This window comes from Haemorhous mexicanus, chromosome 15, assembly GCF_027477595.1.
Source record: "Haemorhous mexicanus isolate bHaeMex1 chromosome 15, bHaeMex1.pri, whole genome shotgun sequence".
NCBI lineage: Eukaryota > Metazoa > Chordata > Aves > Passeriformes > Fringillidae > Haemorhous > Haemorhous mexicanus.
Genome location: NC_082355.1, coordinates 232,768 through 255,958, shown reverse-complemented (window position 1 = coordinate 255,958; position 23,191 = coordinate 232,768). Strand labels below are relative to the sequence as shown.

General features: G+C 51.7%; 1 protein-coding gene and 1 long non-coding RNA gene across 3 annotated transcripts in view; one reads left to right on the top strand and one right to left on the bottom strand.

The window, feature by feature from the left end:
- DPYSL3 (dihydropyrimidinase like 3) overlaps positions 1-21,216 on the bottom strand; it is a 27,275-nt gene extending 6,059 nt beyond the window's left edge. The window contains exons 1-8 of one of the 2 annotated variants that reach the window (XM_059860073.1): positions 20,897-21,216; positions 7,552-7,640; positions 5,862-6,046; positions 4,674-4,838; positions 4,418-4,479; positions 3,949-4,029; positions 2,813-2,881; positions 268-388 (exon numbers count right to left, since the gene is read on the bottom strand). In XM_059860073.1, the coding sequence (XP_059716056.1) occupies positions 268-388; positions 2,813-2,881; positions 3,949-4,029; positions 4,418-4,479; positions 4,674-4,838; positions 5,862-6,046; positions 7,552-7,640; positions 20,897-21,190 (1,066 nt within the window). In that variant the 5' untranslated portion in view covers positions 21,191-21,216. Of the gene's footprint in view, positions 1-267; positions 389-2,812; positions 2,882-3,948; positions 4,030-4,417; positions 4,480-4,673; positions 4,839-5,861; positions 6,047-7,551; positions 7,641-13,453; positions 13,591-20,896 lie in introns of those variants that run through there. The other variant, XM_059860074.1, reaches the window with a different exon arrangement.
- Positions 21,020-23,191, top strand: LOC132334203 (uncharacterized). The gene is made up of 2 exons (XR_009488350.1): positions 21,020-21,145; positions 22,302-23,191. It is a non-coding gene; the product is annotated as an uncharacterized LOC132334203 (long non-coding RNA).

Genomic DNA, 23,191 nt, shown 5'->3' with positions numbered 1-23,191 from the left:
TGGTGTTTAAAACATTGCTCCTACCTGTGCCCCACATACGGATGTTACCTGACAGGAGGTGGCTCCATGTGTCCTACTACAGTGTCACCCTGCCCTTCACAAGTCAGGCAAATTCCTAAGCTAACTGCTCCCTAGAAGGGGAAGCACTAGACAGCACTTGAAGCACAGTGCTGATCTTGGCAAAATAACCACGAGGACACCAGGACCACGTAATCCAGCATCCTGGTGGCAGCAGCAGGGCTGAGTGTAGCACCAGCTGCCACTCACCTTTCTTTCGGGCTTGTGAGATGAGGTCAGCAGCACTTTTGCTCATCACTTTAGTCACGTAGAGAGGACAGTTGGTCTGGCTGGCAATAGTGATGGCCCGGAAGACAGCTTCTGCTTCCAGCTGGAAGAGAGGATGGCACACAGCTGCAGAGGAGGACTGGCTGGGCAGGGAGGAGCCCCTGTTACTCCCAACACACCACTGACTGCTGCAGACACTCTGTGCCCTCGCTTTTACCCTTGACTCCCCCAGGGCAGTTTCAGCAGGGAGACCTGAGGGGGGAAGCCTCCGTCTCCCCAGGGCCTGGCCCAAAGGCAGGCTACAGCAGCACAGGAGCACTGGCACAGGAGCACTGTCTGAACCCTGCTCAGGGGCCAGCAGAGCTGCATCTGCTGTTTTTTCCACTGCCTGGTTCCAGCTCTCACAACAGCCCAAGGAGCCCAGGGACTGCTGCCCAGCAGTGGGAAGGGCCACCCTTTCACAGCACTCCTCTGCTCCAGGCTGTCCTACGGCTGCAGCAGGTTTAACCAGATGTCCCCTGTCACCACCATGGCAGGGTGCAGAGGGCTGCATGGTGGCAGGCTGCTTGTGTTTCAGGCCTAGCCATCCTGTAGTGCAGCTTCTGCTCGCCCCAGCCTGCTGATAGCTGCCTCATCTCACTGTCCTGCTGTTAGTGGAGGGTAGATTTCCACCAGGAAGGATATCTTTGGAACATTACATCAGCCTGTGCTCAGCCTGAGCTCAGCCCCAGAGTTCCCCAAGTGTTTGCTCCACAATTTGGCTTCAAGTGTTGGCTTGAAAAAGCTCAAAACAGAAGCCTTAAAAAGACACAATGATCCAGCCTGCAGGCAATGCCTGGGACCATGCCAGCCGAAATGTCCCAGGGCAGAGAAGCAGAGCACTGCATCCAGACACACATGCACTTCTACTCCTCTCACACTTCTGCAGATCTATTTGCTGCACAGTGAAAAGAGGTTTTTCTCTTCTTAAAGACTCTTTAAATAGAAATTTAAGCGAGAAGTGATTTTATATCACCATACTTATGGGCTGTAGTAGTTGATGGGGTTTCACATGTGGACAGGAGCAAACAGCCATCACTGCATACCTTCAGAACAGGTTACAATCTGGAGCTGCATCATCCTGCCCTACCAAGTCACCACCATCACGTGACAGAAGAACATGCCTTTAACCCCCACTGAGGTCCCTCCAGGACAGAAGAGAAGACCCACAGAGCCACAGACCACTCCCCTAATGCTTTGCCATCTGCCTGCAGGCTTTATGTGGTAGCCAGGGTCATTTGTGCTCCACCTAACATTTTCCAAGGAAGAGTATGTTCTGGAAGAAGGACACTGTTTATTTTCAAAGGCAATGAGATCTGGATTTGGCTGAATGCATAAGATCTACAGCCTTGCACTGTTCTCACTTGCCTTATACTTTAATGGCATTTCAAGATCAAAAACCTAACAATGTTTTCTTGATGAGATCTGCACTGCTTATGGTAATAGGACAGTTCTCAAATCTGGGCACAACCACAGCTTCCCGTAATTGCACTTCAGCTTGCCAACTAGTGGCAACAGGTTAGAGTCATAAAAATAAGAGAGACTCTGAGCCACTGTGTTTGACACTGAGACTCTTCCCTGTACAGGAAAATGCTTTATACTCTTGTGTTTCAAAGAGAGCAAGTACTGTTATTACACTAGGCCATTTTTGTTGTTACTAGCCCAGATACAGCCAACTTCCTGCACTTTTAATTTAAGCCAACGGATTTTATTTCAGAAGGACCTGAAGTACAAATCTGTCCCTGTGCTTCCCTGCCCAACTTTGCTACTGTACCAAATTCCTATTGTTTTCTTCTTTCATATGCTGTGGGAAGTCAAAGCACCTCTCAGCAGGGAGTTATGTGAAGGGAACCTATCTAAAATTGGTCCATTAATATGAGTTGAGTCTAAACAGAAAAATCCATACAAGCTAAAATTAGAAGTAATCTCATTAGTGTTCCGACAATGATTTATAACCAGGGAATTCCCCTTCTCTTTCCCTCCCACTCCTTCAAACAATGGCTTCATCCATCTGCCTCTGAAACACACTTTAGAGACTAAGCAGATATAAAGGAGGAAAAGTCTGGAATCTGTCAGCACTTACATGTGAAAAGTGAATTCTAAAACTCATCAGTAGATTCTTCTTAGGCTTCTCACACTTATGGAGTCACCTATGTAAGACAAATGCCCCCAAAGCAGCCTCAAAGACTGCTACAGCCATACAGACATTTTGGTTGATTGATTCCTTTCTGCGAGACTCAGAACAAGGGCTTCTGCCTCTGCTGGGCAACTCAAGCACAACTAAGAAATGTCTGTCACAAACATGCACTTGCTCTTTCCTGGGCTGCTGATGAAAAAGACAGCAGTGCCTGTAAAAATGGATACCCCTGGATGTACACACACTCTCCCCTGCCCTGATGCTTGCTCGGCCCCACTGAACACGCTGAGCCTTACTGTGACTGGGAAAACTCTTCAGTGAAGCAAGGCTGAGCTGTCCTCTGCATCTTACCTCCTCAGGTCTGCTCAGCACGTGGCCTTCAGGGCCTGTTATTCCCATCTCCAACATCCTGGCTTGTTCCTAGGACATCAAAAGAACAGAGGGATATTACAGAACTGAAACTACTGACCACAAAAAAGCAGATCCCTTCTGTGTCAAGCCCTTCCCTTAGGACCTTCAACACCCTATGTCCTGTGGGACCACCAGGCATGGTGAGAGGCTGCTGTACCCTCAAGGGATTTGAAAGAGGAGGGAACATGGGGCAGTGGGAGGGCAAGCAATGAGTTAAATCACTTCAGTGAAACAAGAACAATGTGGCAATAAAACAGGGCTACAAAACTCCCAATCCTCTCCACTTTCCAGGTCTGCGAAGTGATACCAATTAGTAATTCTGGGGCATTTTATGATTAGGCAGGTGCTAAAACAGAGATAAGCTCTGGTCAATACAATTCCTCTGACCACTCGATTCTCATGTGAAGGAGCCATCCAACTGGGCACTGCAGCTCTAAAAAGTCCAAACAAAAACTACTTCTTGTAGTCTGAAAAGATGCTCAAAGAATGACCTCTTGGCTCATGCTCCTTAACTCCCAAGAACAAGAGAGAAAAAAAATCAAATAGTTGTAGTGCTTAACTGAGCAATGTCTTCTGTGTCTTAATGAGAGTCGAAAAAGTTTGGACCTTCTGTCACCCAGCACCAACTACAACACAGCAGGGCAATACACACTACCCACTTGATCACTCAACCACGTCCCTCAGAACATCTGCCTTGTGAATCCAGCTTCATTAGCTACCTGTTTGCTTACAGGGAGAAAATCTCTTGCCAAGGCAGTTCTCAATGGACTTTACCTCTCTCCTTGTTATGTGCAAGGTAAAGGTCTCTGCCTCTCCTCACTGAAGGCAGCTGCAGCAAACATATCCTACTTGATGGACACTCACTTCCATTTAGGTAACTGCTAATGCACTATTTCAGATTTGCTTATGCACAAGGTATTCACAGCAAAAAAATCTTGCTAACTTTGATATTGCTGCTGAACAGCAATAATATCACCTTGCACAAGATGTCTAGCTTCAGAGCCATTTTGCTAATGCCCCAGACCAAATCTGCCTGCCATATTTTCAGTTCTTGCATGCCAGAAGTAGTTAGTTACCTGTGCAATTATATCCCCGTTTTCTGCATGAACTTGAGCTATGGCACCCAGCTCTGCTAGGCAGCTGAAAATCTCATACAGCTAAAAGAGAAACAAGAAAAAAAGATTAGTGAGCAGGCTGCCTATGGCCCTGCCACCCCTCATGGCCCTTCCACCCATGGCCCTGGCAGCAGCAGGACCCAGTGCAGCCATGCCAGGCAGAGCTCTGGCTGTGCAGAGACCAGCTCTCTGAAGGATGCAGTCACCAGCAGATGTTCTTGGTGATCTCCACACTAGACCTGTGCCTCCACCTGGCAGTGCAGGAGCCCAGCCAGCCCACAGCACAGCCTGGCTCAGCCCTGCACAGGCAGCCAGGGTAGAGGTGAGGAGCAGCAGGTACCAGCCTTATGAGCTGTCCCACGCCCACCATGGCTGTCATCCTGCACTGCTCCTTGAATCAACACAACCACCATGGTGCAGGGGGTCTCACCTCAGTGTTGGACATCTGGTACAAATCCTTGTAGGCCATATACACCATGAAGGAGTTCACACCTGGGGCAGGGCAGAGGGGAGAGAGAGGTGAGCTGGGTAAGTTAGGCTGCCTGTTCTGGCCACCCTCCCCACCAGCTGCCCTCTGGGGCACAGCTCCTGCTGGCAGCTCTGCAAATCCCCGCAGGCACCTCCTGCCCTCCCTGGGCAGGGGACAGGGCTGGCCAAGGCCAGGCAGGGAGCCACAAGACACAAACCTTTCTCCTGGACCATGGTGTGCAGCTCCTGCCGGACGCGGTCGCTCCAGTGGGGGATGTCCACGTGCAGGGCGTAGTCGCAGCAGGCCTTGCCATCAGCCCACTCCCGCCACCGCTCCAGCGCCTCGGCCAGGCTGGACTCCGGCTCTGGCACCACGTGATCCACTGCAGGGGCACAGCAGAGCAAGGGCTGGGCAAGGGCTCCCTTCCCAGCCTGCCCATTCCACCGTGGCCTGGCAGCTCCACCACCCCACGCTGGCCTCCTCAACAGCTTCAGGGCAGTCCACCTCCACAACAGGCCTCGGCTCCTCAAGTGCATTTATTGGCAGGGAAGTGCACAGAGCCTTTGTTTAATGGCCTCTGGCATAGGATCAGGGGTTTTTATACTCAGCTTCTGCTGAGAAACCGTCTGAAAGCTGAAGAGCCTTGTCTTTCCCCATCCCCACTCCCACCCCATTAGCACACAGCCTCCTGCCACACTGCAACACTAATGCATCTTTTATTGCACAGCATGGAATTTCCACACCCTTGAAGCAGACCATTTCACAAAACATTTTTTTTTTGGCACAGAGGAAAGAAAAGTGTTGGGGGGAGGACAAAGAACTCAGCCCTTTATTGGAAGGATCAACACTTGCTCCTGCATACCAAGAAACCCTGCAGTGCATACAGCTGTAACCACTGCACAGGACAACACCTGGACCTCAAACCAGTGCACAGCCACAGCATCCTTCAGGGAAGGACCTCAGAATTCCCTTTTCTTTTTCGTTAGCACTATTCATTTTTGAGCAGTGTGGGATGCCAACACACTGCTCTGTTCCTCTGCTCAGAGCCATCTGAGCACCATGCTGCCTTACTGTTATTTAACAGACAAGTTTCGCCATTGCTCCTTTTTGAGGGTCCCAGAGGCAACAGTGGCTGCAGACAAGCACTGCAGAACCCAGGATCTCCAAGGCCAAGGGGTCCTGTGCACATCTCCTGTCCTTTCATTTCATCATTACAAAGGATCAAAAGATTCATCCCAATCCTTACTCCCCTGAGTGCATTGACAGAGATCACAGAAAGTATGAACACATTGTCATGGGCTTTGAAAACACAGAAGACTGAGAAAAGCACATAAAAAATAAAGAACTGGGTGACCTTGCAGGAGTGCTGGCAGTGTCATGCACAGGCCATGCCTACCACACTTACTAATCATGGTGGTTCCACCAGCCAGAGCTGCTTTTGTTCCTTGGAAGAAATCATCCACAGAGGTCATTCCCTTGTATGGCATCTGCAGGCGAGTGTGGACATCAATTCCTCCGGGGATCACCATCTTCCCATTGGCTTCTATGGTTTTGACCCCTCCAGGAACAATCAGGTTGTCTCCAATCTGCCTGATAAGATCACACCAAGATACTCTCACAAAGGAAAACCTGCCGCAACTTAATCTCTCAACAGCTCAGCCAGGGACTGCCAGGTCAGCTTCCTGCCAGCAGGAACACCCCACTCTGTCCTGCTCCCAGACCCAGGCTCACTCCACTCTGCAGCAACATAGAGGATTGTCTGGCTTGCTTACACCTATGCTGTGCTTAGTCCAGGGGTGGCTGCCATCTGTCCAGCCACTCCGCAGGTGCCTTGGATGGCACCTGCTGCCTGGGGCACATACTGGGTTGGGGTAGCTGGGGAGTATGCTCTGATGGCAATCTCTGCAGCATGTGGTGAGAACCTGCCTAGGACACCTCATCCCATACAGGCTCAGGAAACAGGCTGCGGCACGCATTTCCAGGGTAGCAGCTCTAACTGCTCACCCAGGGTGCATGCTCACAAAACTGACACCAGCCCTGCTTCCAAGGGAGCTACACCCCTAATCTCTCCTGTCTCCTGTCCTTCTGCCCACCTTAAGTAAGGATCAAGTCTGAGCTTACTTACAGATAAAGATGATTTCCACTGTAATGCCACAGCTGCTAGACCAGCTCAGGGCTTATCGGGGACTTGCAATGCTGCTCACAGCACTAAGTCCCAAGAGTGAAGGGACTCCTGGGACCTGGGAAACAACTCAGCAAGTGCCCAGGCAGACAGGCTGCAGCCTGCTGGCCTTGTGGCACAACCTGCAAGCTCTGGGCTCTCTGTCTTCCCAAGAAGTGCACAGTTCCCCTCTCTCAGCTTGTCTCTTCTGCGACCCTGAAGGACACCTCTGCTATCAGCAGGGCCACACTGTAGTGAAGGCAGCTAAAATCACAAATACCTAAAAATGTCTTCTGGAAGCAGGAAATCTAGAGAGTTCCAGCATAAATGGAACCTAATACACTACTATAGTGCTCTGGACCCTGTCCTGTTTGAGCACAACTTGACATAGCCAGCCCTCCTGCAGGCCAAGTCACCTGAACCTCAGCATTCCCTTTTTCAGACCCTGTTCCCTCAACCCCTTTATGTGTCCATTTGTTCAACTCAGCCTTCAAATCTCTTCCTTCAGAAATCCTATTTTCATCAAGCCTTTCTCAGTGCTCCTTGATAAATCAAGATTAAAGGTAAGTTGGTTTTAGTGGAAAACTTCTGATTTCCTTGGCACACTGAGGAGGTAAAAATGAGAAACAAATTCCATTTTTGCACTTCATTCAAGCTGACTCACTTTGCAGTTTTTTTCCCCAGTGTAACAAAAATTCTGTGGACAGAACTGCTCACTTTACTGTCCTCACAGCAATAAATCAGCATCTCTTCCCACTGCTTTTATGGAGATGAATCCATCACTAAAGGTTTTTAATTGCTCACTCTATTCTTTGCAGAATTCAAGTTTTACTGCTTGGCAAGTTGGGCACAGACCACATACACAAAAAGCCAATAACCCCCAACCTGAAGCTGGTTTAAGAGGAGATGAAGATAATAGAAATCCAATACTTACTTTATGAGGCCATCCTCCACGTAAATGTCAGCATAGAATGACTGGTCATCGTTGACTATTCGCCCTCCTTTAATAAGGAGACGATCACTCTGAAAAGGGAAGAGCACAGCAGCTGCCAGGAGCACATAACACACATGCTTCGTTCACTTCTGACTGAGAGGGTGGGTAGACACTGGAGCAGGTTATGGGAGGTTATGGATGCTCCAATGCTGGCGGTATTCAAAGCTGGGTTGGTTTAGTCCTTGAGCAACCTGATCTAGTGGGAAGTGGCCCACTAGAGGGGGTTTGGACTCCATGATCTTTTAAGGTCCATTCCAACCTCTTAATATATTACAATTTTATGATTCTCAGCGCTCTGTACAGGTGCTCTCCCACTGCTCACCTCAACCACCAATGCTGCAGAAAGGTCACTGGACCTGTGTTAACACTCCAAACAACAGTACAAGAGCAAGGATTGAAAATGTCATACTCCTAAAGCTGTTTCTAAGTGGGAGAGGGGCTGCCAGAGAGAGAAGTCAAAAGCTTCCTATGCTGGGACATTATGCACATAACTTGGCAGGCAGCATGAGCCACACACCAGCATTTAGAGCAAGTTTGTACTAAGGGCATGTCTCTGATGATACCATGTAAAGTAAGTTGCATTAAAGAAGACAAGTTAGTCTCTCCTCTGTTACCACCTTACAAAAACCACCAACAGGACAGGCAACCAGCTGCTAACCTGTCACTCTCCTGCTGGGCTTGGGATAATGCTTCTGAGGCATTTCACAGGTCTACACAAAAACCAGGAGGCACTGGACTGCCCTCCAATCTCATGATTTACCACCTCTTCTGTTCTCCTTTCTATTGACCAAAATGGCCAGCAGCAGACACCAGAGGAACACCCCAACCAGAATTGTCCTTATGCTCTTCCTACATTCACACTTTTGGACCAGTCAGCTCAGTATACACTGATGGGAGAGGATGGGCACTGTCCTGTGGGGAACAGACCCTGTCCAGAGGAACTGGGATGGCTGAGGTCCTGCTCTTCTACCTACCTCTACCTGCACAAGTTGCACAAGCAGCTGCAGGCACTACAGGGGCAAACCAGCTGATCTCACATATGCCTGCCATGGATACAGGTGACATAGGCTGACTGCTGTGCCAGAGAACATGTTGTCTACCTGACTGCTTAAAACACCTTCAACAACTCTTCAGCTCTTAATCACACCTTACGTTCCTCTCTCTTGCCCCTGCTGCCCACAGCCCAGGTTTTGGCATGTAAATACACTCCCTTTCTACAGTCTGAGCCTGGACAAGGGCCGACCAGAGCCTTCAGCAGGGCTCACATGCCAGCCTCACCCGTGACGCTCTGGCATGGTTAATTGCTCTGCAGGGAAATGGGTTTGCTCTCCACCCGCCACCCATGGGGCCATTTCTGAAGTATCGCCACCATGGTGGGAATTTGCAGCTTCCTTTCTGTCAACAGAAAGATGCAAGGAATACTCCTGCACCCCGGCAGCAGCCAAAGCCCAGAGCCCCGCGTGCGTTTTTACAGCAATCTCATGCACACGCAGCGCAGACAAAGGAACTGGGTGGGGAAAGGAGGGGAATGCCGGCGCGCCCAGCCCCGCCGCAGCTCTGCCCGCCGCAGCCCGGCGCGGGGAGCGGCCGCGGGCTGCCCGCGCTGCCCCACGGCCCTGCACACGGCCGGCACCCCCGGCAAGGGGCTCCTACCCTCCCCGCCCGGCACGGCTCACCGGGAGCCTCTCCTCCCACCCCGAAAAGAGCTCAGCTGAGCTGCTCCCGGTTCTCCTGCCACTCACCGTCCTCTCCAACGAGCAGACCGGGGGTCAGCCCCGCTTCTTCCCTGACCCGAGCTAACACATCGGGCAGAGGTGTGCCCAAACTGTGCTAAGGGGGGCCTGGAAGCAAGGGCACGTCACAGCCCCCATTCACAGCTCCTTCAGACATCCCGCACTCCATGAGCACACAGAGATCCTGATCTTGACCAGCGACCTGGGGACCACAGCCACGTCTCCCTGGGGACCAGAGCCACCTCTCAGGAGCAGCTGAGGCACAGGGACAGCTGGTGTGCGCTGGCTCGGCAGTCCCAGGTGCTTGGGCCAGAGCACAGCTGTGCCACGCCTCTCCCCATGGGGCACATGCTGGGCGATGCTCAGCTTTGGGGCTGAGGGCCCTGAGCACAGACATGATAACAAAAACATTCTCCCTGCCCAGATCCACTAACAGCCCTCCATTTTTTTGTCTTGCCCTCTCCAACTTGCTTTCTCGAATTCCTGGAGCTGGCTCTCACTAGAGTGCAGGAGCATTAGCAAATACTGATGCTGGCCTGCCCTTCCCTGCACATCAGACCGGAGGAAGCCAAGGGAGTCAGGCAGAGGCAGCACAGGTGCAGGAGGCTGTAACACTGACAATTACTGAATACAGTATTGATATGAGCTCAAGAAATATGCCTGCTCCACACTCACAAGAGGTCATTCTGTGGTAATGTGAAGGGCTGCTCAGTGCTAACTCTGTCAGTACACAAAATTGAGAGATCCACAGCGGCTGAAGCACAAACAAGGCGTCCATTCAGGAGATCAGGCGCTGCTAGAACCCACCGTGCCCACCCAATTGTGAAAGGACTGCACCAGCACCCACCCACTAACTGCAAGGAAAATATGCAACTAAGTCGAATAAGGAAAATTCAAATGACATGCCTACAGGCTCTGGCATCATTCAGGAGTGCACCCAGGTGTCAAGAGACAGGGAAAGAAGAAAGGAAGAGAACGAAGCAGTTATGAGGAAATGAGTCTGACTTAATAGCCAGGCTTCCTCAGTGCATGCTACCAGAGCAGCCCCAGACCACAATAAATGCACTGTTCCCATATCATAGCTCACTGTGTCTCTGTACACCCAGCACAGCTCTTGCCAGCCAGTGTCAGGCTGTGTCATCAGCCTCTGAGCAGAGGGAAAAGCCCTCCTGCAGCAGGAGCCATGGGGCTCAGCCAGGAAGGGAGGAGCCAGTGCCCAGCACAGCCTTTGGGCAAGGGCTCCAAAGCACCCGTGAGTGCGAGATGCTGCCCTGGTCGTGCTGCACGCGGCCCTGCCTGACCCTGGCACTGACCTGCCAGGCCCCTTGGCCTGACCCCCACTGCTGACAGCGCCTCCAAAGCAGCCAGTGACAGCTCATCTGCCACTGGTGTGATGCCTTCTGGTGCCTTCAGGCACAAGAGATGCCTAGGAGGCCGAGCCTGGAGCTTTCCCTCCAGCACAGCTCTGCCAAAACCTGCCGGATTAACCACCCCCCCCCCACACACCTCTCCATGCTGGTAAGCCTTTATGCAGAACTCTCCCTGTCTCTCTGCCTGTTTGCATTTGGGATCAAGCTTTCAAACCTATTACCCATTTCCTCATGCCCACACTCTGCTCCTGATGCCCTTAAGCATCATCTGGTCATTTTGAGATCCCAAAGTATCAGGTGGTCTTCAGAGCAATACTGCAGAAAGAAAGGCAGGCAGCACTTCCAGAAGGCTGCTGAACCCAGCCAAGAACAGTGCTCACCTCATTTACAAAGCACAAGGGCATAATTAGGAGAACACAGAAGCAGGTGTATGGTTTTACTGCTTTTTCCCTTGTAAAAGCAGACACACTAATTGCAGAGGTGTGTCATCAGAAGTTTGTTTCCTCCTTACTAATGCATCACACAACAGCATGGAAGAATCCCTGGCTAGTGTCATAGGGAGAGATAGCTGCCAGCTGCACTGTGATTCCCTACGGTTTGTGGCTTAGAATTACATATTGACAGCTACCAGTTCACCAAAACCTGTCTAGTCAGTAACTGAGGCCTTCTTCCCCATGTGTACCTGATACACCATACTGGCCAACACCATACAGACCTCCTTGTTTTAAGAGGTGGCAGAGACATCACAGAGATGATGTCCGTGGGCTCCAGCAGGAGAATTGGGGTGGGCATGGCTCACACCAAGAAAAAATATGGGATCTCTAGTCTACCTGGCCTAGGAAAGGATTTTAAGACAAAAGCACAAAGACTGAGCAATTTTGATTCAACCAATAGTTCTGTTAACAGGTATTTTGTAAAATCAGAACATGATTTTAGTCTTCCACCTCTCTTCCTGCAGAAAAACATACTGCAAGAGGGGAAATACTTTGATTACCTTTCCAAACAGCCAAAGAAAAGGAATCCATAAAAAGTCTCTCAACAGACATACAAGATCTGAAATTGCTATTCTCCTGAGCTGGGCACCCTAGAATCAGCACACACGTAAAAAGTAATATGATGTTTAGTGGTCTCTGATGCGTGGTGCACAGCACGAGACAGTGAGGAGCAACCCATCCATACCAAGCTGATGGAGCCATCACTGAGAAAGCCAAAGCTTTGGCTAACCTTCCCTGCCCATTTCCTCCATGGCACAACTGACAGCCATGCCTGTACTTCCCAGCCTTCCATCAATAACTACAGTCCTGCCTGTCACGCTGTCACATACAGCTTTTGACCAGGCTTTTAGAACCCACGCTGGGAATAATTTGCACAGAAATTTATCTCACACTAACACATGTACCACTCACTTGTGCTCCTGGCCTCTCCACTAAAATGGCTGTCCTGGAAAAGATGAGAAACTGCAGCAAGCAGATACAATAGGCAAATTCTGATTTTTCAGATGTTACTGGCAGAAACCGACTACAAATACTGACTGCAGCACTGTTGAGTACAAGAGAAACCAGGAGGGATTGTTCCTGCATCTCCAGAAATACACTAGGCAGTTGAAACAATAGCTGTTGGGAAGTACAAATACCCAGTTTTCCAATACGTCCTTCATGAAAGCCCAACCTGCCCATTGCTTGGGTGACAGAAGTGCAGCATTTTCAGCTTCAGCAAAAAAGCAAAGGATTTAATAGGGATAAATTAAGCAGCTTGGAAGATTTTGTTACTACTGAGGGAAGAGAGCTGCCATTGGATCCCAGAGGAGCAGGCACAAGCCCTGCATATTGATAAAGCATATAATAAAGAAAAAGCCCCAGCGAATGGGAGAAATCCCACCTGCAGCAGCAGTTGGGGTGTCTCCATTGTGGTCTAAGGATACAGAAAAGGCAGATTGTGTAAAGCCATAATATTGCTTGTGAAAGCATCAGAATCCAGGCTGACAAAGGAATTTCTCTTTACAGTGGTCAAGATCTTAATGCTTCTTTGAGAGCATTTTGTTCACATTTGTAAAAAGAATAATGGAAGTCAAGTGCTTTGCTTTTCCTTTTTCTTCAGAGGGCCAGAACTGTCCTCAGCAGAAAAATCAGAAGCTACAATGAAGGCAGCGGAAAGCCAGCAAGATGAAAGACCAGACTGCCTTCCCAGGAGCAAGCCCTCCGCGGCCTCCGCAGGGCGAGCCGCGGAGCAGAACTGCCAGGCAGAGATCAGAGCAGGAGAGCCCCAGAGGGAGCGCCACAGCAGGGTACCGCTGGGACCGGGGCTCCCGCAGCTCCAGGGCCAACCCACCGGCCGCCGCCTCTCCCGGGCGGGCCGGGCCGGGCGGGTCCCGGAGCGCTGCAGCGACACCGCCGCACCTGATGCGGCGAGACCGAGGAGCTGCTCGGCGGGGGCATCGAGCATGGGGAGCGCCCTGCGGGAGGCTGGAGCAGCCGCCCGCCCCCTCCGGCACCGCACGGGGGAACACCCCACCGGCACCGGACACCGCCGGGCACCGACCACCGCAGACGCTCCAGCCCGCGCTGCGCCCGCGGGGGCGCGGGTTCTGCCCAGCACAGTTCACCAGCGGGGCCGGGACACCTGGGCGGGCGGCGGCTCTTTGTCTGCGCGCCGCCGCCCCGCTCCGACCCGCAACGCCGGACGCCGGCACCGAGTTTCCCCCCGCCCCACGGGGCACCCTGCCCCGCCCGCCGCACCCACCGTGATGCGCGGGATGTTTTTCTTGCCCTGGTACGACATGGTACCGCCGGTCCGGCCCGACCCGCCGCCGCCGCCCGTTCTGCCTCCGCGCCGCTTCTCACAAAGGCGAGACCGAGCCCGCACCGGCCGCACCGGGACGGCCGCCGCCCGCCCCGCCCACCGCGCCGCCCGCCGCCGCCAGGGGGCGCCCGGGCCTGGCCCCGCGCAGGGCGCGCCCGCCCCGCCCCGCCCCGGCAGGTGCCGGCCCCGACCCCGGGCACCGGCAAAGAGCACCGACCCCGGGCACCGACACCGACCCCGGGCACCGGCAAAGAGCACCGACCCCGGGCACTAACACCGACCCCGGGCACCAACACCGACCCCGGGCACCGGCAAAGAGCACCGACCCCGGGCACTGGCAACGAGTACCGACCCCGGGCACTGGCCCCAGTAACGAGCACCGATACCGGCCCAGGCACCAACGCAGTCCGGTCTGCGTCTCCACCCAGCCTTCAGGGACGGCCCATGGGAGCAGCCACAAACAGGGCTCTGTGCTGGCCAAGACTTTCCATGTAGCACCGGCAAGTAGAATGAACAAGGTCTGTAACAGGCTGTCTCGGGCTGCTGGAATGCACCTGCATCACCTCAACTTTCTTTAACATGCACAAGAATTGGAAACATTAAAAATTAATAAAATACACCATACATCTGGCTCCAGGAATCCTACATGCGACGCAAACACTTCAAGTGCTGGCAAGGACTCTTCCAAGGACTTCTTTCCTTTTCTCTGCTGTGACTTTGGTAGGAAGGTCTAAATGGTGGAATCCTTTGCATGTACTCAGCGTGTGCCGAAACAGATGATGCTGAGCCTGGCCCACAGCTAGCCAGGACCATGCCAGCAAGAGCTGTACCACAATGGGACAAATTTGTCTACCCTTTCTTGCTTGCCACAATCCTGTGTTGCCAGCAGATCCTAAGACCCATGGCCACCCTGAACCTTGCTTTCTTTTCCAGGCTAGCTGCGACAACACTCTTGTGCAGAGCTTTGAACACCATCAGCAAGATGCTCCTACAGATCCTGCTGCCAGGCAGCTCCACCAGGAAAATTTTACAGCCACACCTGGCAAGGATATTGCTGTAAATCCAATTCTACTTCCTGGCAGAAAAACAAGCCATCTGACCAACACCCAAACCCTCCCTCCAGTTTGCTTTCTGAACCAGAACCTAACAACAGCATCTGGGGCCTGACAAGCGCCCTGCTCACGGTGCATGCACAGGCAGAGCCATCTCACAGCACAACCCCTGACACTGCAGCCAACTTTGACTGCTACAAAGCCCTGAGAAAAGTGGGTGACAGCAGCGTGGACTGTCAGTACCGTGTGCTCTGCAGTAACCCAGCCTAAAGCTTTTATTACCCACTGAGTCTGTTACTCTGTGTGCTTCTGCTGAAGGTCTTGGCAAATTTTACTGAATTTGTATTTATTCTACACTCAAAAACCTTTCACCAGTTTGAAGTCAAAGTCAGCAGTTGCTCAACAACTTACTTATAACTACCAGACCTGTGAGAATACTGACAAAATTGCAAGGGCTGCTTGGCCCTCCTGTTTCCCTGTCCAACTACTATGCCACTGCTGGTGAGCTGCTGCCCCCGAAGTCAGCAAGAGATGGCTGGAAACCTCTACAGCAGATCTGTGGGCAGGGGATGCCTGCAGGCACCAGACAGTGAATGGAGGAGCAGTGCTGTGCCAGAACCTCTGCAACTAAAAGCATGTGGGGAGAAGATCAGGTACCAGACCACACTGTTCTTGTCACAACACTCCACCAAGAACAGGTCCTGGTCTCTATTGAAATTAGACTGGCTGGGTCTGGGAGGTGAGGAACAGCCTCAATTCCCATCACCAAACCTCTCAAAACTTCACTCACACATTTTCTGGAAAGTTTATGAGTATCCCTATGTCTGGTGGTGTCACATTAACCTCATCTAGACTCAAAGCAGCAGTTACTTAGTTAATAATAGATAAATGACTATGCAGATGCTGCTGACTTCAACTCTTGGACAGTTTCAAGAGCCAAGCTTGCATCAGCCCCCTGGATGCTGGCCAGCCACAGTGACTTCAGATCCCTAGTTTGAAGAGATGTGCTTTCCTCATGGTTGCTATGTGACACTCACACAAATACAATCAAACACCCTGCCCTGGGCCCAAAACATTCAAAACAGAAAAAAAACTTTTTCCATAGGATCTCTTCCAGGTGCAGCGTGTGAGGCGCTACTCACACACTTTAAAATATCCTCTATGAGAAGCATGGTCAATCTGAAAGTTACTTAAAATGGCAATCCTCAGAGCTCAAAAAGCTCCTCATGGCTCCAGGTGTTTGTGGACAGCCACAAATGAGAAGAGCAGGGTGAGGAGCACCAATGGTGTGAAGACAGAATAGAAGGCCCATGGTGCTGCAAGGACTTTGGCACCAAAACAAACACAGCTCTGACTGTGGCCCACCAATGCTCAGCAGCCTGGCTCAAGCCCCCTCTCTGGGGACCAGGAGGCTTCTGACCCGACTAATGCAAAGGGAAAAAGCAGATCCCACCAGCCCTATGAGTCTGTGACCAATGACTCTTATACAGGCACAACCAACATTCAGTGGGTATCACCAGTCATGGAACTATCTGGGCTCAAATGTCATAATGTTCAGCAGATTTGCCAGGCCAGCCTGTCCTCATGCATACCATCTCCTACTCCCATACATACTCTTTGCATGAAACCATCCCCTCTGCTCTCCTAGCAGATGAGTTTTCAAGGGTTAAGTTATCTCAGAAGCAGTGAATCCAAGGGACAGAAACACCATCCCTGCACCAAAGTGGGATGTCCTGTGCCCCCAGAACAGTTCCTGCACACCCAGAGCCCCTGCCATGTTCCTGGAAATATCTGCTTCAAGCAGGCTGAAAACAGGTTGTGTCAATGCGGGGCTGGCTATCTGTTTTATACCTGGCTACAAAACCAAGTTTCTTTTCTGCTTACAAATTCCATAATGACCAACACGTCCTGAGAAGAGCATGATGTTTTCAAGACCACATCAGCCCAAATAACACTCACACCATCATATCAAAACCCTGGCAGAGCAAGATTGGCCTGGCACCTCAGTGCCCCAGATGCAGTGGCCAGGCACCCCAGAGGCGACTCCTGCCAGCCAGCTCCCTGCCACCCCTGCACTGCCCCCACACCGGGGCCAGCCACTGCCAAAGCCTCAACCCCCCAGAGTGAGAACGAGGACAGAAGGAAACCAAGGACTGTTGACACAAGGTAGGGGGAAAAAATCAAACTACTTCCATGCTAGGGTAAGTTTTGTGGTAAAACATAAGCTCTTTGCAGCAAGCAGGAACTCCTTAACTGAATCCCTAATTTCTCTGGAAATCTAGCCCTGCTGCATAACTCCCATGGAATCCAATATCTGTCTTTTTAAACAGGGGGGTGGGATAACAAACTCAACAGTTTTGCTCAAGTGCTGGCAATAACCTCTGTCCTAGCATGAGCAGCCAAAGAACTGACTCTTATTGCTGTGCTTCAGGGCATCAGATTTCTTAAAAAACACAAACACATATATGTGGGATTTTTTTCAGTTAAGACCTGAATATTTAGTATTCAACTCCACAAAGTGTAATGCAAGTTGAATTGTTATGTAGGAACTAGTTCAGTGGGTTGGATTTGTTCCTATTGTTTGTAAAAGTAACAGATATGATGTAACTCCAAATTATTCTCTTATTAAAAGAACAAGTAAAACCAAAACACAGATGCTGAATGGAGTGATACTGAGGTGTTAATGCTATTGAAGTGCTTCAGGATCCCTTCCACAAATTCAGGACTTTAAACTGCTAAAGGCAGTGCACAACTGCAACTTTGGGTTGTGCCAAGCTGCCTCATGAGGCACAGGCTGCTGTTGGTGGGGTCCCTGCTATAAATTGTTGGCATTGGAAACCAAAAAGCTGAATGCTGAAGTCAGAGCACATTTTACAAGTGTCAGAAAAACGAAGGGAGGATTAAGTTAGTCCAAGCTTTGTTTTGTTCTCCATTTGAGGCAGCCCTGCCTGTATTTCCAGGGTGTATCACAAGTTAGATATCAAGTGGTATCACACACACCAGGAAAAAGCAAAGGATTGGCTCCTCCCAGTCTCCTGGAGGGGATGAACTCTTTGCCTGCTTTCACTGCCCACTAGTTTCCCTTGAATTTCTTTTCCCCTTCCTCCCCAGCCAACAGAGGCTGCCCCAGCCTGAGATGAAGCCACAACTCCATGTTTGTGGGACCACAGCCAGCTGCAGTGGAAATGACAACTTAAGCTGCAGAACCATGCAGCAGGAAGGACCAAGTGTCTGGGGGTTAGCACTATGTGCTCCTGCCTGTGTGACTGCACAGGGGGGTGAAAATGCAGGGTCTCTGCATGGCTGAGCACTGAGGAGGAACGTGGAGGATGCCTCCAAAGGCTTCTGGTTGACCTTCCCAGACACCAGGCACCAAGTGTAAGGCTCCTTGGCCGCTCCTCAAAGCCCTGCTGCCTCTGCAGATACCCAGTATTGTGGCTCTCCAGTACCTGTACATGCATCACCAACCTTCTGTGAACATCCTGGCCACAGGAATTCAGAGGGTGTTGTCTGTGACCTACAGAGAAACTCTCTTTTTACTTCATGATAGCAAAGTGAACACAGTAATCCATTCTGGCTTAACAAATGACATGACAGCTCTCAGAGAAAACTACAGGACACTTCAGAAGGGTAGAGTCCACACTGGCTATTACTGATGAAAACCTGCACTGAGTTAGATCACTCTTATTAAAAAAGGTCTCTGTGAACAGCCAAGATGAGCACTGAATCTGGCCCCACAGTGTTGTTCCTCCAAATCTTAAGTCTTGTGTCAAAAACTCTTGCTGCAGCAGAACTCAGTAGCAGGGAAACTAACCTCCAGCTTTGAGCAAAGAGCACCTGAAGGACACTTCAGGTGCCCATCTCTTGTTCCCCAGGAAGCCCACCAGACCACAGAGGCAGCTCCCCATAGCTATGACCTCCACTTTAGTCCCCTGGGCCACCATGCTAATGACTGTCATTCTGTCCCTAAAGCCACTGGCAAAGCTCAAACTCCCACTGACAGAGCAAAGGCATAGCTCCCAACTGCTTTGAGCTATATCCCCACTATGACTTCAGTACGCTCCAATACACAGCCGAGCTTTTGTCCTTCCAATAGACTTTGTGATAAAACAAAGCAAGGCTGGACCATGTGCCTGGGTCTATATTATGCTGTCCAGTTGCATGACACCATATGTTATCACCATGCATTTATTCACTGGAGTTGTCTCCCAGCAGAAATCTTGGGGCTTTAACTGTAATTAATGTCCTTACAGGAAAACAAACAAACAAGCAAACAAACAAAAAGGTGTGTTGGTCTGTTGTACTTCCAATAAACTGTTCACTGCACAAATTAGAAGACAGATCTCTGTCTGTTGTCCTGGGCACAGGCAAGTCTCTTACTTTCAGCTTCTCTAATAAACAAGGTGCTTGGGCAAGAGTAGATGACTTGAGCTCTCTCACTGTTTCTTAATCTGTGAAATTATTCAAAGTTCAATTTGCCTTGACAAAAGTGCCTTTGTGTGCCCTGAATCTGCAGAGTCCAACACAGGGCAACTCCCCATGGCTGTGCAGGCAATAGGGCTCAGCATGCACAGTTCATTTCCCATTGCACTGTCCTATTCTGGGTTATCCCAAAGCTTGAAAACCACAGTACCAAGTCATACGATTCCTTCTAGCCAGGCACACACAAAAACACATGCATGAAGTTGCCCACCCTCTTAGGCAAGATGTGCAGATAAAAGGGGTTACTTACTTACTGACCCTTACTTTCCTGATGCTTATCAGCTGAAGGCCTCAGATGAAGAAATCTAGAGGCAGAAATCATCAGGAAGAGAGGAGCTGCTGAAGGAAATCCTCAGCTACAAAACACCGGAGATAAGGGTCTACATAAGACCTTAAAAGGGAACAAGGCTTTTTTTGAAAATTTGGCACAGCTAGTAAAGGAAAGCTCACAGCAAAGCATGCAGACAGGCTGTCAGGAGCTTCAGCTCCTTTTCCAATAAGCAACAGCATAAAATTGTTAATGCAGTGGTTAGTTCTGCAGTTGCTACTTAAACCACGAGGACAAGGTTGGTACTGACAGGAATAATGTTAATTTTGTTCCTGACTCTGTAAAACAGCTGTAAAGGAGCAAAGCTCAAGAACATGAATTGAGAAGCATGCCAAAGCACGCCAGTAAGAAACCAAAAAGCAGAGGCTGAAGAAATTAAAGTGCAATGAAAAAGCTCAAATTAAGCACTGCCTAGCTAGACATTCCTATAGAAGACAGTGGACACTTAGGACAGCCTGATGCTTTTCCCCAAAATCAAGACAGCTCAAGTTACCACAGTTCACTGCCATGCTTCCAGTAGGCTCATGCTAGTGAGGTTAGGCTCCCAGATCACCAGTGTCTGCTGTTTATCAGGGGTTGCACTCCAGACCCAAGTGGAGGCTTCTGCAGAACACGAAGACAACCACTACACCTCTCTGTGCTACGATGCAGGTGATTTTTTATTCCATCTTCAAAAATGGGGAGGTGGGAGGAGGTTTGCCCCTATTCACAGTTGAAAAAGAGTGACCTTAAGATGGCTATTCCAAAGTTCAGCTCCTAACAAACTTATTGACCAACAACAGCAAATAGCTTTACTTGCCTGATGCAAAAATGAGCCACAGGACCACTGAAATCCCAAACAAGATATTCACGCAATACTATTAACTTAATCATCTCTTGCCCAACTGCTAGTGCAAACAGGACCAGAACCAGCACAGCAAGCCATCTCACCCTCCAGCAGAAGGACTATACTGTGGAGCTGGATGGATTATTTTATCACTTTCACTTTGGTGTAAGTTGAGAAACTTTGTGCCTAGTGATACCTTCAACGCTGTCACTTCCAGATCAATGTGCCGCCCCCCACTGCTGGTGTGGTACTTCTAGTTTGTGTCCATGAGAGATAAGGATCTGCCTGGTTTGAAGTAGCAGCTCCAAAATCACCACTGTTTTTGTTTTAATTCCATGTTCGGTGGCGCGGGAGTAGCTACTCTTTCATAAAAGTATAAAAGAGCTCCTGCAGCAAACCGAGCCAGCGACTCTGACTCTGCCGGTGCCGCGCCGAGACCGCCGACATCCCGCTCGGCGGGCGGAGCTCCGCGCACCGGGGACGGCCGCGACGGTGCCTCGCCGCGGGGGCGCCGGGGGACGCTGCGGGCAGCCGGGGCGGAGGAGCCACCGCAGCACCACCAGCGGCTCCTCCAGGGCCGGCGCCGGGGGCGAGCGGCGGCCGGACCCACCCGCGGCCCCACACCGCCCCCGAGACCCCGCCCCGGGGCCCGCGCCCGCCGTCCCGGCCCGGCCCGGCCCCGCCGCGGGCCCTACCCTGTCGTCCGCGGGGGCTGGGTCCTGGAGCCGCTCTTCACCGGAGGTGGCGCGGAGGTCGCCAGCGGTCTGACCGGGGCCGGGGGCCGCGCCGGGCGGAGGGTCGGGGCCGGTCGGCGGCGGGGCGCGGCGCTGCCCAACGCGCAGTGCCCCAAAGTCGAGGGTCTTGCTCTCGAAGGCACCCTCGACGTTGCAGAAGAGCCCCCCGCGCTTCGGACGAGGCGCCGCCGCCGAGCCGGGCCGCGCCAGGTACACCGGCAGCTCCTCGTCGTCGCGCCGCCCGTCCGCCGCCATCCCCGCCGCGCCGCCAGGACGGGACGGACGGGGCGGGATGGGGCGGGACTGGGCCGCAGCGCGGGGCGGACCCGACGTGAGGCTGAGGGGCGGCGGGACCTGGGTGGGTGGCGCTCGGTCGGACCTGGGGTCGGCTGCTCCGCTGGGCTCCGGGCTGGACCTTGCTGTGCGGGGAGCTGCCGCCTTCCTGGGACGCTCCAGCCGTGAGGACGGCGCGGAGCACGGCAGCGCCTGGCCGCTGACCGTGCGCGGCGCTCGGCAGACGGGCTGTGCCCGGCAGCAGCCCTGACAGCCGCGTGTCGGTTTTCCCCCGCCGGTACGCGCTGCAGCCCGCAAACAGCGTTCGCTCGCAAGCCCGGGGCCGTAGCTGCCTCTGCTCGGGCCGCGGTTCCTGCAGCCCCACTGCGGTCAGGCGGACGCTACGGCCAGACGTGGGCACTGCCCCCTGCACAAAGGCTTCGCTGCTCCCAAACGGGACCGCGGCTGTTCCTGGCTGACCGCACAAACCAGCTCCGTGTGTTGGCTAGTTTAAGGTGTTGCTTTGAGAGCTCCATTGCGATTTCATTGCAAAAGTACTGGAGGCCCGAAGGACAGACGGACAGCCAAGACTGGGTCTTACAAATGCTAATGGCTGTATCACAGTGGTAACCTGTGAAATTCATCGTAAAACCAAAACTGGAGCTTTGACTAAAATCGTTTTGCTAAGTGCTCATTTCTTTATCTAGAGCAAGTGTGCATGGTACCTGGGCACAACACACTGTCAAGTGATTTCTCACACCACATTTTTGTGTTATGAGATATTGTCAGTCATGCTTTTTTCAACCTTTTCTGCAAAAACAAAACCGTGCCATTATCTCTGCCAGTCCTCCAAGGACTGGTGGTTCTTAAGGAAAATCCACACGGAGCCTGACCCATCATGGGTCAGTAAAATGACCCTGTGATTAAGCCTGGAGAGGCAGTCTGGGCACTGGCTGACTGAGGCTTGAGGCTGTGTGGGAGGAAATGCTTTGGGATCATTTCCCTCCTTTTGCACCCTGGGAAGCAGTCTGCTTTTGTAAGTGGACTTGTACCAGTGTCATTAACTGAATCAATTTTTTTTTTCTCCATCTAGGTAACTTGAATTTCTGGATTATTCAGGTCTAAAGGGTTAGGAGAAGAGAAGATGGACTAAATGAAAACAGACTGTGTCTGTAAACTTGGAAGAGTTACTTTAAAAGCCTCGCATTACACAGCATGGTGAAATACTGGTCAGTGTCTGCCCTTTCTTTCTCTAAAGCAGCACCAGAGAGGGTTGCATTTGGTTGTTCTTGGGCTCTTACGTGAACTTCAATACGCAGCTGCCCCAGCATTGTGGCTTCATGATGCTCAGCACCATGAGTGCCATGCACCAGAGCCCTGCTGCCACCTCACCAGGATGTGCCAGGAGAAGAGCCCAGCACTGTCACGTCTCAGATGCAGGGGCAGCAGCAGTGGCTGACAGCTAGAGAAGAAAGTATCCCTTCAAATAGCCAGAAAACGTTTGTTCCGCAGTTTTTTCTACTCCCATTCTCCTGGCAAATGCCCCTCCTCTGTAACTGGAGGCTTAGCAGCAAGACCACCAGTACTGGCCAAGCAAATGCACACAAAGTGGCTGCCCAGCAGGTCTTTACCTTCCTAAGGGACTGCCTTAGCATAAAGGAATCAGTCCTCCTGCTGCAAGTGGGATCCACTGAGCAGAAGATGAAACCCCCTCTCAGATAGCCCCTGCCCGCGGTGAGTGGGATGTGCTGATCTTGGCGCTGGCGGCTGGCATGCTTCACACAGCCAGCTGAGCCCCTGCCTCCTCGTGGCCAGGCAATAGCACATGAGGAGTGGGCCTCTCCTGGCAGGAACAGCACTGCCGGCTGCCCTGTGCCTGTGTGCACTAACCGCAGTGGAGTTAGAGTGAACCCCTTGTTCTGGCTGGGACAACATCTCTGTACAGCTCTGCAACTTTATGGGGAATTAAAATTCTCTGGAACA